Raw genomic sequence first — 14,938 nt, 5'->3', positions numbered from 1 at the left:
AATACCGGTGCGAACAATCATCGCTTCTGATCCTCCGTACATGCAACGAATTCCTCTAGAACTCGTATTCCCCAGCATCCAGCCTATCCCTCCCATTCCCCCATATCATATCATCTCATCTCATCTCCATTGGCATCTTCTCTGCCTTTTTCTCACATGCGTCAACCTCTGTCGCGGATGTTGCAGGTCCAGGTCCATGTCCAGATCCCAGGAACAAGACATGGATCCGGGTAGTATCAGAAGCGAGATGAGAGAACGCTCGTTCATGAACAGACAGGCCTACGAATCTTGATTCTTGCTTGCTGACTGCGATAAGTGGGGGGCATAGGCAACAGGGGATGCTGCCAACTTTTCCTATTCTTTCAGATTTCTCTCTGTCGGGTAATAAAATGTTATTATTCTTTTTTATATTTGTATTGTGGGGTTTGGGCTCCTGCTTATTCTAACTGAACTACGTCATGCCATGAATGTGGGAATTCTCGAATAACCCATTGTAGGTAGAACCGGGCCACGCTAGCCTACTGTAGGCTGCAATCGGTTCCTGCAGCTGCAGGAACAAACATCCGGAAGAAGGGAACTTTTTCGGGTCGAGCGTTGTGGTGCGGTGCGCGCGTGTGCTGGACGGGATAATGGAACTCCTCATCTCATCTAACCAGACAAGCTCCGAGGAGTAGGTATACGTACCATAGTACTTGGTACGGAGCCCACGTATCGAGCAATGAGCACATCGGAAGATGCGTCCAGTACGAGCGCATTCGTCTACGCAGGCAGACGAAAACAGCACCTCACACTCATAATACACACACAGCTCCCAAAGACTGGAACCCGACAATTTGTCTATTTCAGCTACTCCTGAATTCCGCATCCATGATGATATCTGAACGGTGGCGACAACTGGGGAATCCGAGATCCACGACAACCACGCCCATCAATCAAACGTCGTGCGAAAGTGCAGATTCCCACTGTCGGCATTCCCCCGGTCGCTAACACTTAAACGCAGAGGAAAAAAGAAGAAGCCTTTCCATATCGAGCCACCCCCCTGGTACTAACTCCAAAGCTCACATTTTTTGTGACTGCCAGTTTTTGAAGGAGCCTCTGTCGCACAGAGATCCCTATCCGTCTAGTTGTCCATATAAGTGGAAGAGTCGATACCACCCTCGGGGAATTCACTACAGACCTGTTAGCATCAAGTCCCTCACTCAAGGAGCAGACATAAACTTACGGAAGCGCAACGTCAAAGCGCTCTTCAATCGACTTGAGCACGGCCTCATCCTCAGGGCTACTCACAAACGAGATACTGAGGCCCTTGGTACCGAAGCGCCCAGCACGACCGACACGGTGCAGGTACGAGTCCGCCTTGTCGGGCATGTCGTAGTTGATGGCAACGTTGATGCGCTCCACGTCGATACCACGGCCGAAGATGTCCGTCGAGACACAGATACGCGTCTGGAACTCCTTGAACTCGCGGTAACGCTTGATACGCTCCTCCTGACCGATGCCAGAGTGCACAGCAGTGCTGGGGAAGTTGCACTCCCTCAGCAGCTTGTCAAGCTCAGTGCAGCGGAGAGTCGAGCGGACGAAGATGATGACCTGGTTGAACTCGAGCTGGTCAAGAAGGTCGTTGAGCTTCCGGTTCTTCTCGCGCTCATCGAGCTTGATGTAGTACTGCTGCAGACCGTGTAGCGTTAACTTCTTCTCATCATCCACGTAGATCTCCAGCGGATTCTGCATGAATTTCTTACAGATGACACGGGTCTCCTTTGAGAGGGTAGCAGAAAACATCATGACTTGCTTGTGCGCCGGAGTGGCCCTGAAGATCGCCTGCACATCATTGCGCATATCTAATCTTACGCGTTAGCATTGGGTGAGGAGGGAGGACCACAGAGCGCTTACCAGGTTGGTCGAGCATCTTGTCGCACTCATCGAGAACGAAGTGCTTCAGATTCGCAAGGCGAAGATACTTGTCGCGGACAAGGGCGTTGATACGACCGGGGGTTCCGACAATGATGTGTGGGTGGGTCTCCTTGTTCGCAAGAAGATCAATGTCCTTTTGCACTGGAGTGCCACCGTAGAAGACGCCCACCTTGACATCGGGCAGGAACTTGGCGAAACGGTTGTACTCGTTCTTGATCTGATATGCCAACTCGCGCGTGTGGCACATGACCAATATCGTTGCAACTCCAGGTTCAGGCTTCTCGTCCATTTGCTGGAGCGTGGCCAGGACGAAGACGGCAGTTTTTCCGAGACCGGATTTCGCTTGGCAGAGAACGTCGTTGCCCAGGATGGCTTGAGGAATGGTAACTTGTTGGACTGCAAAACAGACGATGTCAGAATGATATCTTTAAAGCGGTCTGAAACGACGTGGGAAGTGAAAGCGTCCGTCCATCTGTGGTGGATCCTCCTGAGCTGCCAACCAAGCGCAACATATAAGTCCATCTCTCGCGGATCGAATGACATCCTCTTTTTCAAATGCAAAAAGCATTTGCAGGCCAAATACGTGCAGCGGGCGCCCAGTGCTACCTCAAATGCAGTAGGTTCGAGCCTTGCGATCGATGCCAGGGGCATCCGATGTATTCCGTCCTTCGATCTCCTCTCAAGAAGTGGAGACTACGTTCTTATGTACTCGGTGGACGCACAGTCCGAACAGTTCCGGCAAGAGGTCGGATGTCGTAGGGATGGACGGACGCTTTCAGGAGGGGTAACGCTGAGGGGGGATTAGACTAACCCTCGGAGGGATGTTCGAAACCACAGTCCGTAATCGCTCGAACAAGCTCGTCCTTTAGCAGAAAGTCGCGGAAACCCGTTGAGTGGATACCGACGTAGCTACCCTTCTTGTCGCCTTCACTGGTGGCAGGGGCAAGGTCACCCTTCGCGGCCGCGGCGGCGCCATTCGCGGGAGCCTCGACATTCTGGATCTCCTCGTCGGAGTAGTCGATGAGATCTTCCTCGTGCGACATGGTTCCTGGAGAAAGCGTCGATGAGGGGAAGGAGACAAGTGGCAGGTGGCGCGGGTTAGGAAGTCGTTGTCAGACTCCCAAATAAAGCGAGTCGCGTTGACGGCCGTAGGCTGGTTGCTCGAAGGCGCGGGAAACTGAAGGATAAAGGGTACCGGTCCAAACTGGATCTAACTCGCGAACAAGCGCAAGTCGTTGAGAGATGGGAAAGGGTGGATGGTTTGCTCTGGATTAGGTTGAAGGGGGGATGAGAGTGCTGGAGTTGGAGCTCAGCCGCCTGAATGAGGTCGTAAAAATGGGCGCCAAGACGCTTGCATGCGGCAAACAAGTCCGAGCGCGCCGCCCAAGCTCGGCACCGCCCCTTGCGCCACAGGTTCTCTCTTTGGTGTGGTCTGAGACACACTCGGCCGCAACAACACAAACATTGATGTGCGCTGGACGACACTGGCTGTCGTTTACCACATCTTCTTCGCCATGGCAAAGGACAAACAGAAGCCGGGGAAAGGCTTTCCAAACAGACATCTGCACGCTCGCGCCAGTTTCCTCTACCAAGCGGCGACCTACCTCACACTTCAAGCAACATCGGCACCGCTGTCACCGGAGTCAGACGAGATCGGTGCACACGAGCGGCACGAAAGTCTCAATCCTGGTACTGGAAACCCCAAACAGGTCTGTCACCTCGGAGCACACCTTCGTGCTGTCTCACAGAAAGGCCAACTTCGCCTGTCACTGGACATGAAGCATAGTCTCTGCAAGACATGCCATGCTCTCCTTATCCCTGGCCGCACATCAACTCAAAACTTGGAGAACAGGAGCAAGGGTGGTAGCAAACCGTGGGCGGACGTTTTCGAGATAGAGTGTAATATCTGCGGTACCAAGAAGCGCTTTCCTGTCGGAGCGAAGCGCCAGCAACGGAAAGACAAACGCGATCAGACAAAAAAGAAGACCGCCGCCGCTTCGGACCCCATGCTCATCGATTCATCATCCGTGAGACAGGAGGTGACATGAGCCCGGTCTGATCTAATGGGGACGCTCTGCGCCCTGTCAGTCGAGCAACGGGTTCGAACGAGAGAAGTCCCTAAAGATGATAAGTGTTTTGTCAAGCCGAGCATTAGGGCAAAGGCATTAGCAGAATAGCCTTAGATCTCCCGCTGCATGAGGCCGGATGGCACGGTCGTCCATGTCTGTCCTTGCCCTCTTACGCCTCAAGTCCGGGAGAGTGGCTTGGGCGGCTTTTATCTACCGCCTCCTCCCACGTCCGACTGAACAACCCCCAGTACTTCCAATTCAAGGTAGAATACGTATTTCAAGAAATCCAATTGGCTATATTCTAGTTACGCTACGAGGGCACGGTGTTTAAGGCTGGTTATACCTGGAGGGAGGCGCAGAAAGGGCCAATCAGAAGGTCAGTAACCCCTACGCGCACGGTCTTGTTCAGTCGGACGTGAAAAGAGGCAGTAGGGTCAAGAGGCTATCACAAAGTGCTGGAACGCAAGGGCACATTTCCGCTCGGATAAGAATACGTAACAACAGCGAAGAGACATACTTACCTCGAGCGTGTTGCGGTTAGCGCTTGTTGTATGGCATTGGGAATCGATCAATTGCTGTACGAGCGGAAGTAGATGAGCTTCATGCTGAGCGGCATCTGCTTCAAAGATGAAAGAGGATGGATCTCAGTGGCTCACCCTTCGCGATAATGTCGTCTCAGAGCAGAGCTTTTGAGTGTTGGGTTCTCCAGAGGTAGTCAGGTAAAAGGGAGTCTCGCAACAGACGTGACAGAGCATCGTCCCTGGGCTACTCCGATCCCGTGGATTGGTCATTTTAGATGTTATTACCTTCCTTTCTCTCCATGTCTCTATAATGTCGCATTCATGATTCCCCTGACTTCACTTTCTCATCAGTCTGCCGTGCGAATTTTTGGAGGCCCCGAGTTTGAGCGCTGTGCTATGCATTTTCCTCTTAATTTCTCTAAAGCTCTTCATTCGAAAACCCGTAATCATCTCTGCCCAAAGCTGGATACCGCGCTCACTCCAATGTCTTCCAAGGTTTCCCCACGACAACTCACGTGAGAGCACGCTGTTGTTGGCCCGTGCCACCTACTTCAGTGGACTGTATACAGATGGCAAGTACCCTCATCAAGATTTTCACCTCCGGTCCATTTCGGTTGCTCACCCTCCTCTGCGCGGTCCATTTCTCTCCCTTTCTTCTCTACCCCACGCCTCCATCGCTCACTTCACCAAGCAGACAATATCCACGGGTACCCTTAGTGTCAAACTGTCGCAGCGATAGCAGCAGAGGCGCTCTCTGCCGTGCATATTCTGGCTCAATCGCTGCAACAAACTCATACCTACGACATCGCTGTGCGGTTTTCTGAACCACCAGGTGGCACTGCGATACCTACTCCGCCATGGGAGGGCCGGGGTTTCAGTGTGGCATGTGCGAAAAGACGTTTCCAACGAAAGTCGCACTGCACCAGCACATGCTGCATCACAGGAAGCTCGAAGCCACATGGGATTGCGAAGTTTGTCACCAAACGTACGAAGACCGTTTGTCTCTAGAGCAGCACAAGATCGCTAGCGGCCACAAGCCCGCCAAAGTATTTGGTTGTGGGGTCTGTTCGATGCAGTTCCCAACTCAAGCGGCGCTGGAAGAGCACAAGAGATTTCCTTCCACATGCAGCGACGCGTTCCGCGCTCCGCAAACGAAGAAATCACGGTCGAAGGAGGTTTCAGCTGATTCCCCTGCTCCGTTTGCCTTCGCTTCGCCCACGTACGACTACGAAGCCCCTCCTGTGGGCAGTCGGTTCGAACGACCTCCAAGCATCTCTACCGTCAGACCAGCTACGGAGAATTGTACCCAGACCAGCATGGGAGATGTACTTTGCAACGTTTGCGGAAGGTCGTTCCAGAGCCAAGGCCGGTACGCTCGCCACTTCCTAGGATGCAAACCGCAGAACCCCGCAACGACGACCGTTCGAGAGGAAGATATGCAGGGCGGCGCTGTTCAACCAGTCTCCGGTACCCAGGAATCTTCGCGGCCTGAAACGCTGAAAGATGGGCCAAATACCGATGGTAGAGAGATTGCACCGGTTGCGACCAATGCAGATGGTCAAGGAAACGCCCCAACGCACATCTCCCTCCCTAGGCATACTGAAAGAGGGGGACAGGCACGGCCAAAGCCAGCGCAGAGTTTGCCGATTCCAGCTGTTATGCCGCAACAGTCACGCACGAGTCAAGCGTCCGCCACGCCGTTCATTGCCGCTGTTACCGCCAGACAATCTGTCGACCCATCGCAAGGACGTATAGAACCAAAGCAGAAAGCGACCACAAAGCCGCAGGTGAAGCCAACGAATACCTTTGCCGAGTTGCCATACCGATGTACCTTTGCTGCTTGCCGTAAGGGTTTTCGAAGTGAGGCTGCCTTGAAGCAACATCAATTCGACTCCCACAGGGTTGAGACGGCGACTTTAAATCATGCTGTCCGAGAACAGCTGAAAAACAGTGGCTTACTTCGTGCGAGCCCCTTGCCCACTGCGGGCCGGCAGGTCAACATGAACCCGACTTCACTTCGGCCATCCCCGCACGTCGTACACGCCTCAAATAGACCAAACCCTCCGCCAGCGGTAGTTCCAGCCACCATCAAACAAGCCCCGGAGCAAGCTGTCGTTGTGGGTCCAGAAGACTTTCATCAAACAAGCAAGGTCAGTGAACTCATTGTCCGCCTTGTCTTGCAAGATGACGTTCTGCTTCACCATGGAGGGAAAATCATATACGGAGGTGTCGATTGGAAGCGGGTTCCTGTGGCTAAGCAAGGCGCTCTTCTGGACATGTTCGAAGAGCAACAGCTATGTCATCTGCCCAAGTCTCTTCAACACGAGGAATACATCCCAGCACCAGCAGTGTTCAAGGACGAATACCAGTACTTCTACCCTGTGGCTGATTTCCAAACTTCTCCAGATCCGTCCCTTACAAGACCATGTCCTAGCATTATCTCTCTTACCTGCATTAAGGTTGGCCTTACTAATGGAGGGCATGGAGCAGTCAAGGTTGCGGCTGTCGACGTAGCTACTTGTAGGATTCTGTTGAACCATCTTATCTGGATTGAGTCACAGGGCGTTCGTGACTGGCGCACCACCGTCACCGGCCTGAAAGGAATGGAGGACCTCGAAGAAGCTCGAAAAGATGGTTACAAGGTGTTCAAAGGATGGGAGGCCGCTCGTTCTGCTATCTGGAAGTTCATCGACAGCGACACCATCATCATCGGACACAACCTACGTGCTGACATTGACGCCCTTCGAATGATACATGGACGAGCAGTCGACGTTGCAATCTTGGCGGAAAAGGCGGCGAATGGTCCTGTCTCTAAACAGCAATTGAGTTTGGACGCTCTTTCCAGGGATCTTCTGAAGATCAACCTGTCTACACATCCCCGTTTCGGCCGCGATGCCCTCCAAAATGCTTTTGCCATCAGGGAACTGGCACTCTGGAAGCTGAAGAACGATGATAAGTGGACGAAGTGGGCGAAAGAGAAATCCCTGGACTATCAGCGTATTGGCAAGTTCGCTTCGCGTGCAGTCTAATACTCATAACTACGAGGCATCGACAGAATGGACACCATCTACGGGACTGGCACTGGCACAAATACTTCACGGATGATACGATAAGAGGTGATTAGGAATCTGCGTAAATACCGCGAGACGATACCGTGTATTCAGTATGACAAGCAGAAACCAAAATGTTGGCTTCATGTGTGGATTACGTTGCCAGCAACTGCTAATTCTTCAGAAAGAAGGAGAATATGCTCGGCCCTTTAGAGGCAAAGAAAGAGCATCTAGGATATGTGCGATTTCCGATCCATGCGGGTTGTGAGGACTTCGTTCTCTCAAAGCACATGTATGCATAGGCCTGGAAAAATGGAGAGATTTTATACAATCAACTACTGACATGGCGATGCTCCGCGAAGACGTGACTGGCATCTCCTCGCTGGTATGGGGTCATTTTCCTCTTTGACTTCGATATGGAAGTTCCGATGAGCATATATGAGAACCTACCAGCATGCAAGTACCAATGCCGCTGCGTTGGGCAAGTGATTGAAATGACTTCTTATCGCGTGTGACATATCTTTTGCTCCCCCAATTCTATCCCAAATCAGGAGGCGAACCCACGTCTCTAGATACAATACCATTTCTACGTACTGATGCGTTGGCTGAACGGAATATAATGGCAGATAGTCATCATCAGACACTGATGCAGCCATCCGTGCTGTCCTCAACGAACACGCCAGAATATATCTGACCCTCTTTATGCTTCATCACTTCATGGTAGCCGTCCCAAACCACGGTTTCGGTCTCCGTCGGCTTCTTCGCTATGCCAAGCTGCAACTGGCCACCACCCGTGTTGTCGTTCTCCAATGCTCGCGTCACGGCGTTGAGTGGCCTGTCTCCCTCCGAATAGAAGACCTGGAGCGTCCTAAATGGCATAATTAATTAGTTCACAAGCGTTTTATTTTTATTCCCACCCACTGATGACATGAATGAACTCACCCCTTCGCATGATCCAACTTCACCGCCCAATTCTGCCACTCGCTCCACTGAATCCCCGTCTCGAACACAATCTTGTTGTTCCGATCCTGCACCCGGAACTGCTCCCTCTTCTTCCTCGTGTTCACTCCATCCCCCCCATCCTGCTTCAGCAACAATCCCGTGCTAAACGTGAACTGATTCCCCGCATAGTCGGCGCGCTCATGCCACACGTTCATGTACTCGTGCGTCAGATTCAGCGGATGCACCTTGGGATTCTGAAGGACGCTCCAATGGAAGGTGACGACTCCTTTATCCGCGGCATCGGAACCTTCAGGGTTGGAGTCATTCTTTAGCAGGAGTCCCGCGCGCCGGAATCCAGTTTGCAGACCTGAGCCAGTGCGGAAGAGCGAGTTGTTGTCGATGGTTACTTCGAACGGCTTGTGAGTTCTAGGTTCATCGAAGCGGGAGGGATTAATGTGCTGGTGTTGGCCTGGGGCGTTTGAGGCAGGGAATTGGATGATGGAGGACCAGGTGAGGTTTTCGCCTTTGACGTATTGGGTGTTGTAGGGGCTGCGCTCAGGGGAGTCGAAGTCGAGAAGGGTGGCTTCGATGGGGATGCGCCCGTCGAAAATTATGGGGCATTTGATCCGTGAGGGTTGTTGTTTTCCCGGCTTCGGATGCTTAGGGTTTTGGTTGGGGAGGGCCGTGGTGGTGGCGGCGAGGGCTAGGATGGCGAGGTTGGCGTGTATGTACATTGTGAAGGAGTTACCAAAATAATTGGGAAACTGAAGGAAGGTTGCGCAAACATTTTGCTGGGCGCGTCTCTATAAGAGTGTAGCTGTGGGAAATGACGTGCGGCTCGTGGTGTACTTTGAACCGGATACGAACGGTGGCTAATTACATGGCAATTTAAATGAATTTATTCATGTGCGTTAGACCTGCGTTAGCTTGGCTCGAACACCATCTAGATTTCAATTACGGGCCGTCCGACCTGGTTAGTGGTAAGACGATGTTGAACTTAGGTCTAAAGTGTGGACGTCCGCGTTCTCTTTACATGCAGTGATGATCGCCACCATAGCACGTGGTTGAGACTCCGAACTGATTTATTCCATTTTCACTGCCCCGGGCTGATACTGGCTATATTTTAAAGGGTCCGGAACCATAGAAAGGTAAGATGCAGTGTCATGGGGAAATGGGGAGGCAGTATGAATCCAAGATAGCTCGAGAAAGAAATAGGAGAGCTGCCCTAGGATAATCCCAAGTTCACAAAACCCCCCAATCACTGGTGAGATCCATGCCAGGGATTTTTCGTGCACCAACCACTTCTTACAGTTATTTTTCCATCCCTGATAGTCGTGAAGTGGACTAGCTTCATGCGGAACCCTCGGATAGAGTGTGTCCGCAGGTAGGACAGGTCGCAGGAACGTCTTCGCTAGGCTTTGGAGAGGGAATTCGCCCAGATTCCTCTCCAACATCATCAGTAGTCTTGGGTCGCTTCTGGCCTTTTCGTGCTTCAGACTCGGGTTTCCGTTTTCGAGCGTCTGAAACTTCAAGCTGCCATGTGGATGTTTTGTAGTCGAAAAAGTAAGGTTCGACTCTGCGGATACTTCGCACGATGCCGAGTTCGGGGTACTTATGCAATGTTTCTCCATCAAAAGGCATGACCCGTGTGATCCTTGACTTTGGAATGGCGCCGGCCGCCAACCATTCAAAATCATGTCCTTTGCTGCAGGCTAGTCTGAAGTCACTGCCGCAGCGCCGCAATTCGGTGATGGAAAGCCACATCTCATATTTCGAGCCTTTGAGCTGAGCGACCGGGATATCCGACCGATCCGACGGTATGATGCTTTCGTTCACCCAGACTGGGATCTTTTCGTGCCGTGTGGTCACTTCCTTGCCTAGAAAATCCAAACCTTGCCATCTGCCTACGGTCTCTTCCACGGTCCTCCTTACAGTGGCCGCTACAAGCCCTTCTGTAGAGATCTCAGCTATGGAGACCCGGTGCCCAATACGCTGGCTATCGTAGTAGTGAAATCTGGCCCGCTTCTCTGCCGACTCTAGTGAATGTTAGCGAGGAAATACAAAGAAGTCGCCATGGAGACTTACTGATGTTGTTAAAAGCGGAGATGTAAGATGACGGATGCTTTTTTTGCTGCCATTTTGTATGCCTCCTAATTCTTTCGGTGTTGAGATCTTTGCTGAGAGAAAAATCTGCAATCGCCTGAAACGCATTCCCTTCCCGCAGCCTGAGTTTCGGCTTCTCGCGATGTTGGACATGCAGCTCTGTGCCTACGTAGCAACTCAGCGTTACTGATGTCTCATAGAACACTCGATACAATTGTCTTGGGAGCATCTTGCTGGCATCGCGGATAAGTTCATCCGGTTCGGAAAAAGTGCTGGAACTTGTCAGTGTGCCGTCCAGCCAAGTAATGGAGAGTCAAACATTGTCTCGGTGCCGATGACTTTCGAAGTGACGACATAATCTTTAGGCATCTTTGGTGGCTTTGGCGCTGGCGTCCTGACACGAGCGGTCACTTCTGTAATCATCTCCGCTGAGGGAAGTTGAGGCAACCGCTTCACCCATAGCCGTGTCTCGGACTCGCTGATAGCTTTAACTATTTCGGCGAATAACTCAGCATTTGTTTCGTCGATGTTCGTTTCAAATTTTAAGGCAAGGGACTTGATGTCAATGCCTTCGGCTGGGATCGCATTGTAAATTTCCACCGGGGATGGTAGCTCATTCACTAGCGGTTGTATCAGTCAGGAAGTAAAAGCACACAGGAAGAGACCAACGAACCAGCTAGATGTGGAGGCTTTTTCGGTTTCTTTGCCCCATCCGGTACTGGGTTTCCCGCAGGAGCAGCAGAAGGAGAAGCTGAGAGGGCTGGCAATTGTGGTGCGGCTTGATCTGTCTGTGAAGCCATCGTGTCCGTGGAGGTTGAGTGATGTTGTGTGAACCAGATGGCGTAGAGAGTACTGGTTATATAGTAGCTAGGCAGGAGAAAGCCAAGCGGTAAGCGTTGCTGTCGAGTACGGATACCTTCGAAGCTTTGGTGGAGGATACCAGGCCGCAGAATCTCACCGCTGGAGATATTGAGCGGAATCTCACAAGTAAAAGTGGCGCATTGTACTACCAGCACAAAAGCGACTACGCGGAGGAGGCGAAAGGTGGACATGGGAGGGAGAAAGTAAGAGAGCTGATCCCGTAATTTTAGACGACGATTCTCGATATTGCTCCTCTGTGGGTGTCTTGACGATGATCGTCTGTGGAGTGGGAGACAAGGGAAAAGAGAGTTAGCTGAGAGTACCTTGGGCGTTCGTATCCATAGGACAATGCGGAGATTGACGAGAGACTCTTGCGTGTGATTATGCAGGAGTACACGAGCCAGATATGGGCGCAGATCCGCAGTTGACATCCGTTTCATGCCTTGTTGTGGTAATTGTCATGATGTTGCTCGTATGCCGGACAACTGCCCTTAGCCTGAGCCCGCTGAGGAATTTCCGTAAGGCTTGGTCGTAACAGATTTATTAGTATAGACTCTATGAGCAACTAATCTGCCGGGGGTTGTTAGGATACAAGAGTTTCCCATCTTCCCGGTAGGAGTTAACAAGAATGTGACAGCATGATGAAAGATGATTTGCTAAGAGATACTGAGCATCAATACGTGAGAATGGGCACGTTATTCCGGCGGTATAATCTAAGTCCAGGACCGTCCGCCACTCCAGGGAAGTAATGGAAGCAGTAGCGACGGTCGAAGAAATTTAGGTCCGTCAACATGATACATGGCATGATGCCGTAAATCGCCGCTGTTTAACCATAAATTGCATTATTATTACCGTTGGTATCCACTAAAGAATGCTAAAATCAGGAAATGCTTCCTTACGCCCTCAAAATGCCACCCACGACAAGGAAACATTCCAAGGTCCCCTTCACTACATCGCACCTGGACGCGCAGACCGCTCAACCGGATCCCCAAGATGTTTAGGCCATGCTTCAACCGCGGTACAATGCAACAAAGGTCTAGAAGACACAGCATATAATTCAATTCAAGATGTCCTTGCGCTGAAATACCCAGAGTTGGCCGCCGGTGACGATTGCAGTGCAGAGCAACTATTGATTTTACGGCGAAGAAAATGTTGAAAAGAGCAGCAACGATATATCCGACGTTCTTAGCACTAATAGTCCTTCATATCATGTCAACGCGCATAGCAAAAAACAAGGAGGTATAGCTACGTTGTGACAGCAGAGAATCTGATCATGATACCCGTCACATGTATCGCATGGCGCATTACGCGGCGGCCATCTATGCGTCCCGACAGCGAAGACCAGTTTACGCGCTATTGTCACGCTTAATCGTCATACCACCTATTGAGGTTTGGGTCAATGTGTACTCTATCCCAGTGACTCTGCTTGCCAGTATTATCACCAGGTATTTGTGCAGATGCTCACACTCACATTTCAAGCTGTTCCTTCCTTAGGATCGGTTTATATCTTCATGTTCTCCCGCCTCTATTTGCTCTGGACAAGATCGAACTGGTTCACGGGTTCTATCATCTGCTTTCGTCCGGTGTCTTGTTGAACAAACATCTTCTGAATAAATGAGCTCAACGCTGCTCGCTCCGTTAACAGGTAAGTGAGAGACAGTTACAACCTGAATCGTGCCTTCCTAAGACGGACGGGCGGTTTGAACTGACAACATCGCTTACCTTAACTACAACGACTGCAGAGTTCCTTTACTTCCTACCAGCCGAAGGTCCCACCTTCCTTTCTTCTCGACGCTCCGAACGCAAAGCCACATCCGCAGCTCTTTACCCAAGTATTAACCGTACTCCTACACGGCCATTCTGACACTTTTCGCAACTATCTTACTTCTTACCTTCGCCTCCGACCAATTCCTACGGGAGACTCGGTGCCACCATTACCGACGGTCTATCCGAGCAATTTCAGATATCCTGTCTTTGCAGCTCTTACACTCTCGTTATTCCATCCCATCCATACCATGGGCGGCCGCGCCTGGCGCAATCTCCACACCCCTCGCATCCCTCTGAAACTCTACCTCCACACCCGATCTCTCGTCACCGAAGCCCTCCAGAAAGTCTTCTTGCACGTCTGCGTGCCCCTCGAAATGCCCTCAAAACCCGACTTCGGCGACGTAGACTTCCTCGTCGCCGGGCCTCTTCTACGGAACACCGACACCGCTGTTATCAATCCCACGAATCCCACCAGATCCGCCTTCCCATATGATGAGTGCGTCGCTGAAATCAAGAAACTCCTCAACACAACGCACGGACGAAAGGGCCATCTCACCGACAAAGTCATGTTCTTCGCGATTCGTGACCCTTCGGGCGAGGGGGATTTTTGGATTCAGATTGATGTCAAAGTATGCTACGATCCCAAGCTCTTTGATTGGCAGCGCTTTTATCTGAATTATGCAACTCTCTCACAGCCCGTGGGGAATATGATGAAACGGCTCGGCCTGACGATGGATGAGGAGGGACTGTACGTGAGGGTCAAGGGGCTGGAGGATGTGAATTGGGAGGGGAGCAAAGTGCTAGTCACGAGGGACCCGCTGCAGTGCGCGAAGCTGTTGGGATTATCATGGAAGATGGTGACGTGGGGATTTGAATGCGATGAGGAGGGTAAGTTTTCTTTTTCCCAGGCATGACTTTGCTTGCAAGTCACCAGGGTGACAGAAGGAGTAGCCCTTCGTCCTGCCAGGTGTCACAAGCTTTCCTCCCTTTTCACAACGTTCGGACATAAGCTACGATTTGTGTCGGCGCGCTACATTCTCCGTCATCCGACGGCCAGTCATGGAATGGTTTAACATAGTACTGACATGTTGCAGTCTACGAGGACTTCGCCAGATCCTGGCTCTTCAACCCAGTACACTTCGGCTCACGGCGTGACGACGAAAGCTACATGAGTAACTTCTCCAAATCCAACCTCTTCTTCATCAAGACCTGGATACCAGAGCATTATCCCGACTACAAGCCCAAAGATTCTCAAATGAAAGGTACGTTCCAATACACGCCCGCGGCCCCGTGAGCAGAATTTGCGCTGACGCGTTGTCTAGATCTGGAGCTGTGGTATGCTACTACAGCATTGAAAGCCCGTGAGAGGGTATTTTCCCTCGACCCTCAAGCTGCGGAGACGTACTACAACAAACGAGGCGCTTTTCTGAAACAAATGGAAGAGAACCGTTTACGAGAGCTCATCACCGCTGCCTTGCCAGTCGGGGCCGAAGAGTGGGAAGATGAGCCACCCTTTCCTCGAGTGGTTTTCCGCAGTCAGTTACCGCCCACGCCGCCAGAGACGCCGGGACTCGAGCCGAAACCCGACTCAATGTTGGATCCAAGACCGGCCATTGTTTCAACCGAGGCAATGCTGGAAAAGGGAGGACTGACTTCTTCCATCGAGCTTTCCAGGTCTACGGTGACGGGGTCCGCCATAGTGACAACACTC

The 14,938-nt window shown here is 51.6% G+C and overlaps 6 protein-coding genes across 6 annotated transcripts; 3 read left to right on the top strand and 3 right to left on the bottom strand.

The window, feature by feature from the left end:
- Positions 1-992: 992 nt before the first annotated feature.
- EI97DRAFT_28939 (P-loop containing nucleoside triphosphate hydrolase protein) lies at positions 993-3,040 on the bottom strand. Its single transcript, XM_033794432.1, has 4 exons — positions 2,726-3,040; positions 1,894-2,310; positions 1,223-1,841; positions 993-1,169 (listed from the first exon to the last, which is right to left on the bottom strand). Exons 1-4 carry the CDS (start codon positions 2,955-2,957, stop codon positions 1,121-1,123), a joined length of 1,317 nt encoding a protein of 438 aa, XP_033658960.1. The 5' UTR covers positions 2,958-3,040; the 3' UTR covers positions 993-1,120.
- Positions 3,041-3,428: 388 nt separating this feature from the next.
- Positions 3,429-3,881, top strand: EI97DRAFT_363406 (Rpr2-domain-containing protein; the record flags this gene model as incomplete). Its single annotated transcript, XM_033794986.1, has 1 exon — positions 3,429-3,881. A coding segment is annotated over one exon (453 nt), but the record flags the coding sequence as incomplete, so codon positions are not given.
- A 1,480-nt stretch (positions 3,882-5,361) lies between these two features.
- Positions 5,362-7,533, top strand: EI97DRAFT_367363 (uncharacterized protein; the record flags this gene model as incomplete). Its single annotated transcript, XM_033795084.1, has 2 exons — positions 5,362-5,955; positions 6,133-7,533. 2 exons carry the CDS (start codon positions 5,362-5,364, stop codon positions 7,531-7,533), a joined length of 1,995 nt encoding a protein of 664 aa, XP_033658958.1.
- Positions 7,534-8,190: 657 nt separating this feature from the next.
- EI97DRAFT_472846 (uncharacterized protein) lies at positions 8,191-9,230 on the bottom strand (the record flags this gene model as incomplete). The annotated part of the gene is made up of 2 exons (XM_033801867.1): positions 8,191-8,422; positions 8,497-9,230. The coding sequence occupies 2 exons, from the start codon at positions 9,228-9,230 to the stop codon at positions 8,191-8,193; spliced, it is 966 nt and encodes a 321-aa protein (XP_033658957.1).
- Positions 9,231-9,846: 616 nt separating this feature from the next.
- EI97DRAFT_472845 (uncharacterized protein) lies at positions 9,847-10,876 on the bottom strand (the record flags this gene model as incomplete). Its single annotated transcript, XM_033801866.1, has 2 exons — positions 9,847-10,510; positions 10,578-10,876. Coding segments are annotated over 2 exons (963 nt in total), but the record flags the coding sequence as incomplete, so codon positions are not given.
- Positions 10,877-13,475: 2,599 nt separating this feature from the next.
- On the top strand, positions 13,476-14,830 carry EI97DRAFT_366197 (uncharacterized protein; the record flags this gene model as incomplete). The annotated part of the gene is made up of 3 exons (XM_033795028.1): positions 13,476-14,115; positions 14,322-14,489; positions 14,523-14,830. Coding segments are annotated over 3 exons (1,116 nt in total), but the record flags the coding sequence as incomplete, so codon positions are not given.
- Positions 14,831-14,938: the final 108 nt, after the last annotated feature.

This window comes from Westerdykella ornata (assembly GCF_010094085.1).
Source record: "Westerdykella ornata strain CBS 379.55 unplaced genomic scaffold EI97scaffold_1, whole genome shotgun sequence".
NCBI lineage: Eukaryota > Fungi > Ascomycota > Dothideomycetes > Pleosporales > Sporormiaceae > Westerdykella > Westerdykella ornata.
Note: the sequence above shows the minus strand (reverse complement) of the source record. Positions and strands in the feature narration are given on the sequence as shown.

What these genes read in the sequence shown, in the direction of transcription:
- EI97DRAFT_28939 (XM_033794432.1), bottom strand. Translation starts at nt 2,957, where the DNA reads ATGTCGCACGAGGAAGATCTCATCGACTACTCCGACGAGGAGATCCAG. An exon ending in TTTCGAACATCCCTCCGAGG is followed by an intron (nt 2,311 to 2,725) that starts GTTAGTCTAATC and finishes TCTGTTTTGCAG; the next exon opens with TCCAACAAGTTACCATTCCT. An exon ending in CGCTTTGACGTTGCGCTTCC is followed by an intron (nt 1,170 to 1,222) that starts GTAAGTTTATGT and finishes ACAGGTCTGTAG; the next exon opens with TGAATTCCCCGAGGGTGGTA.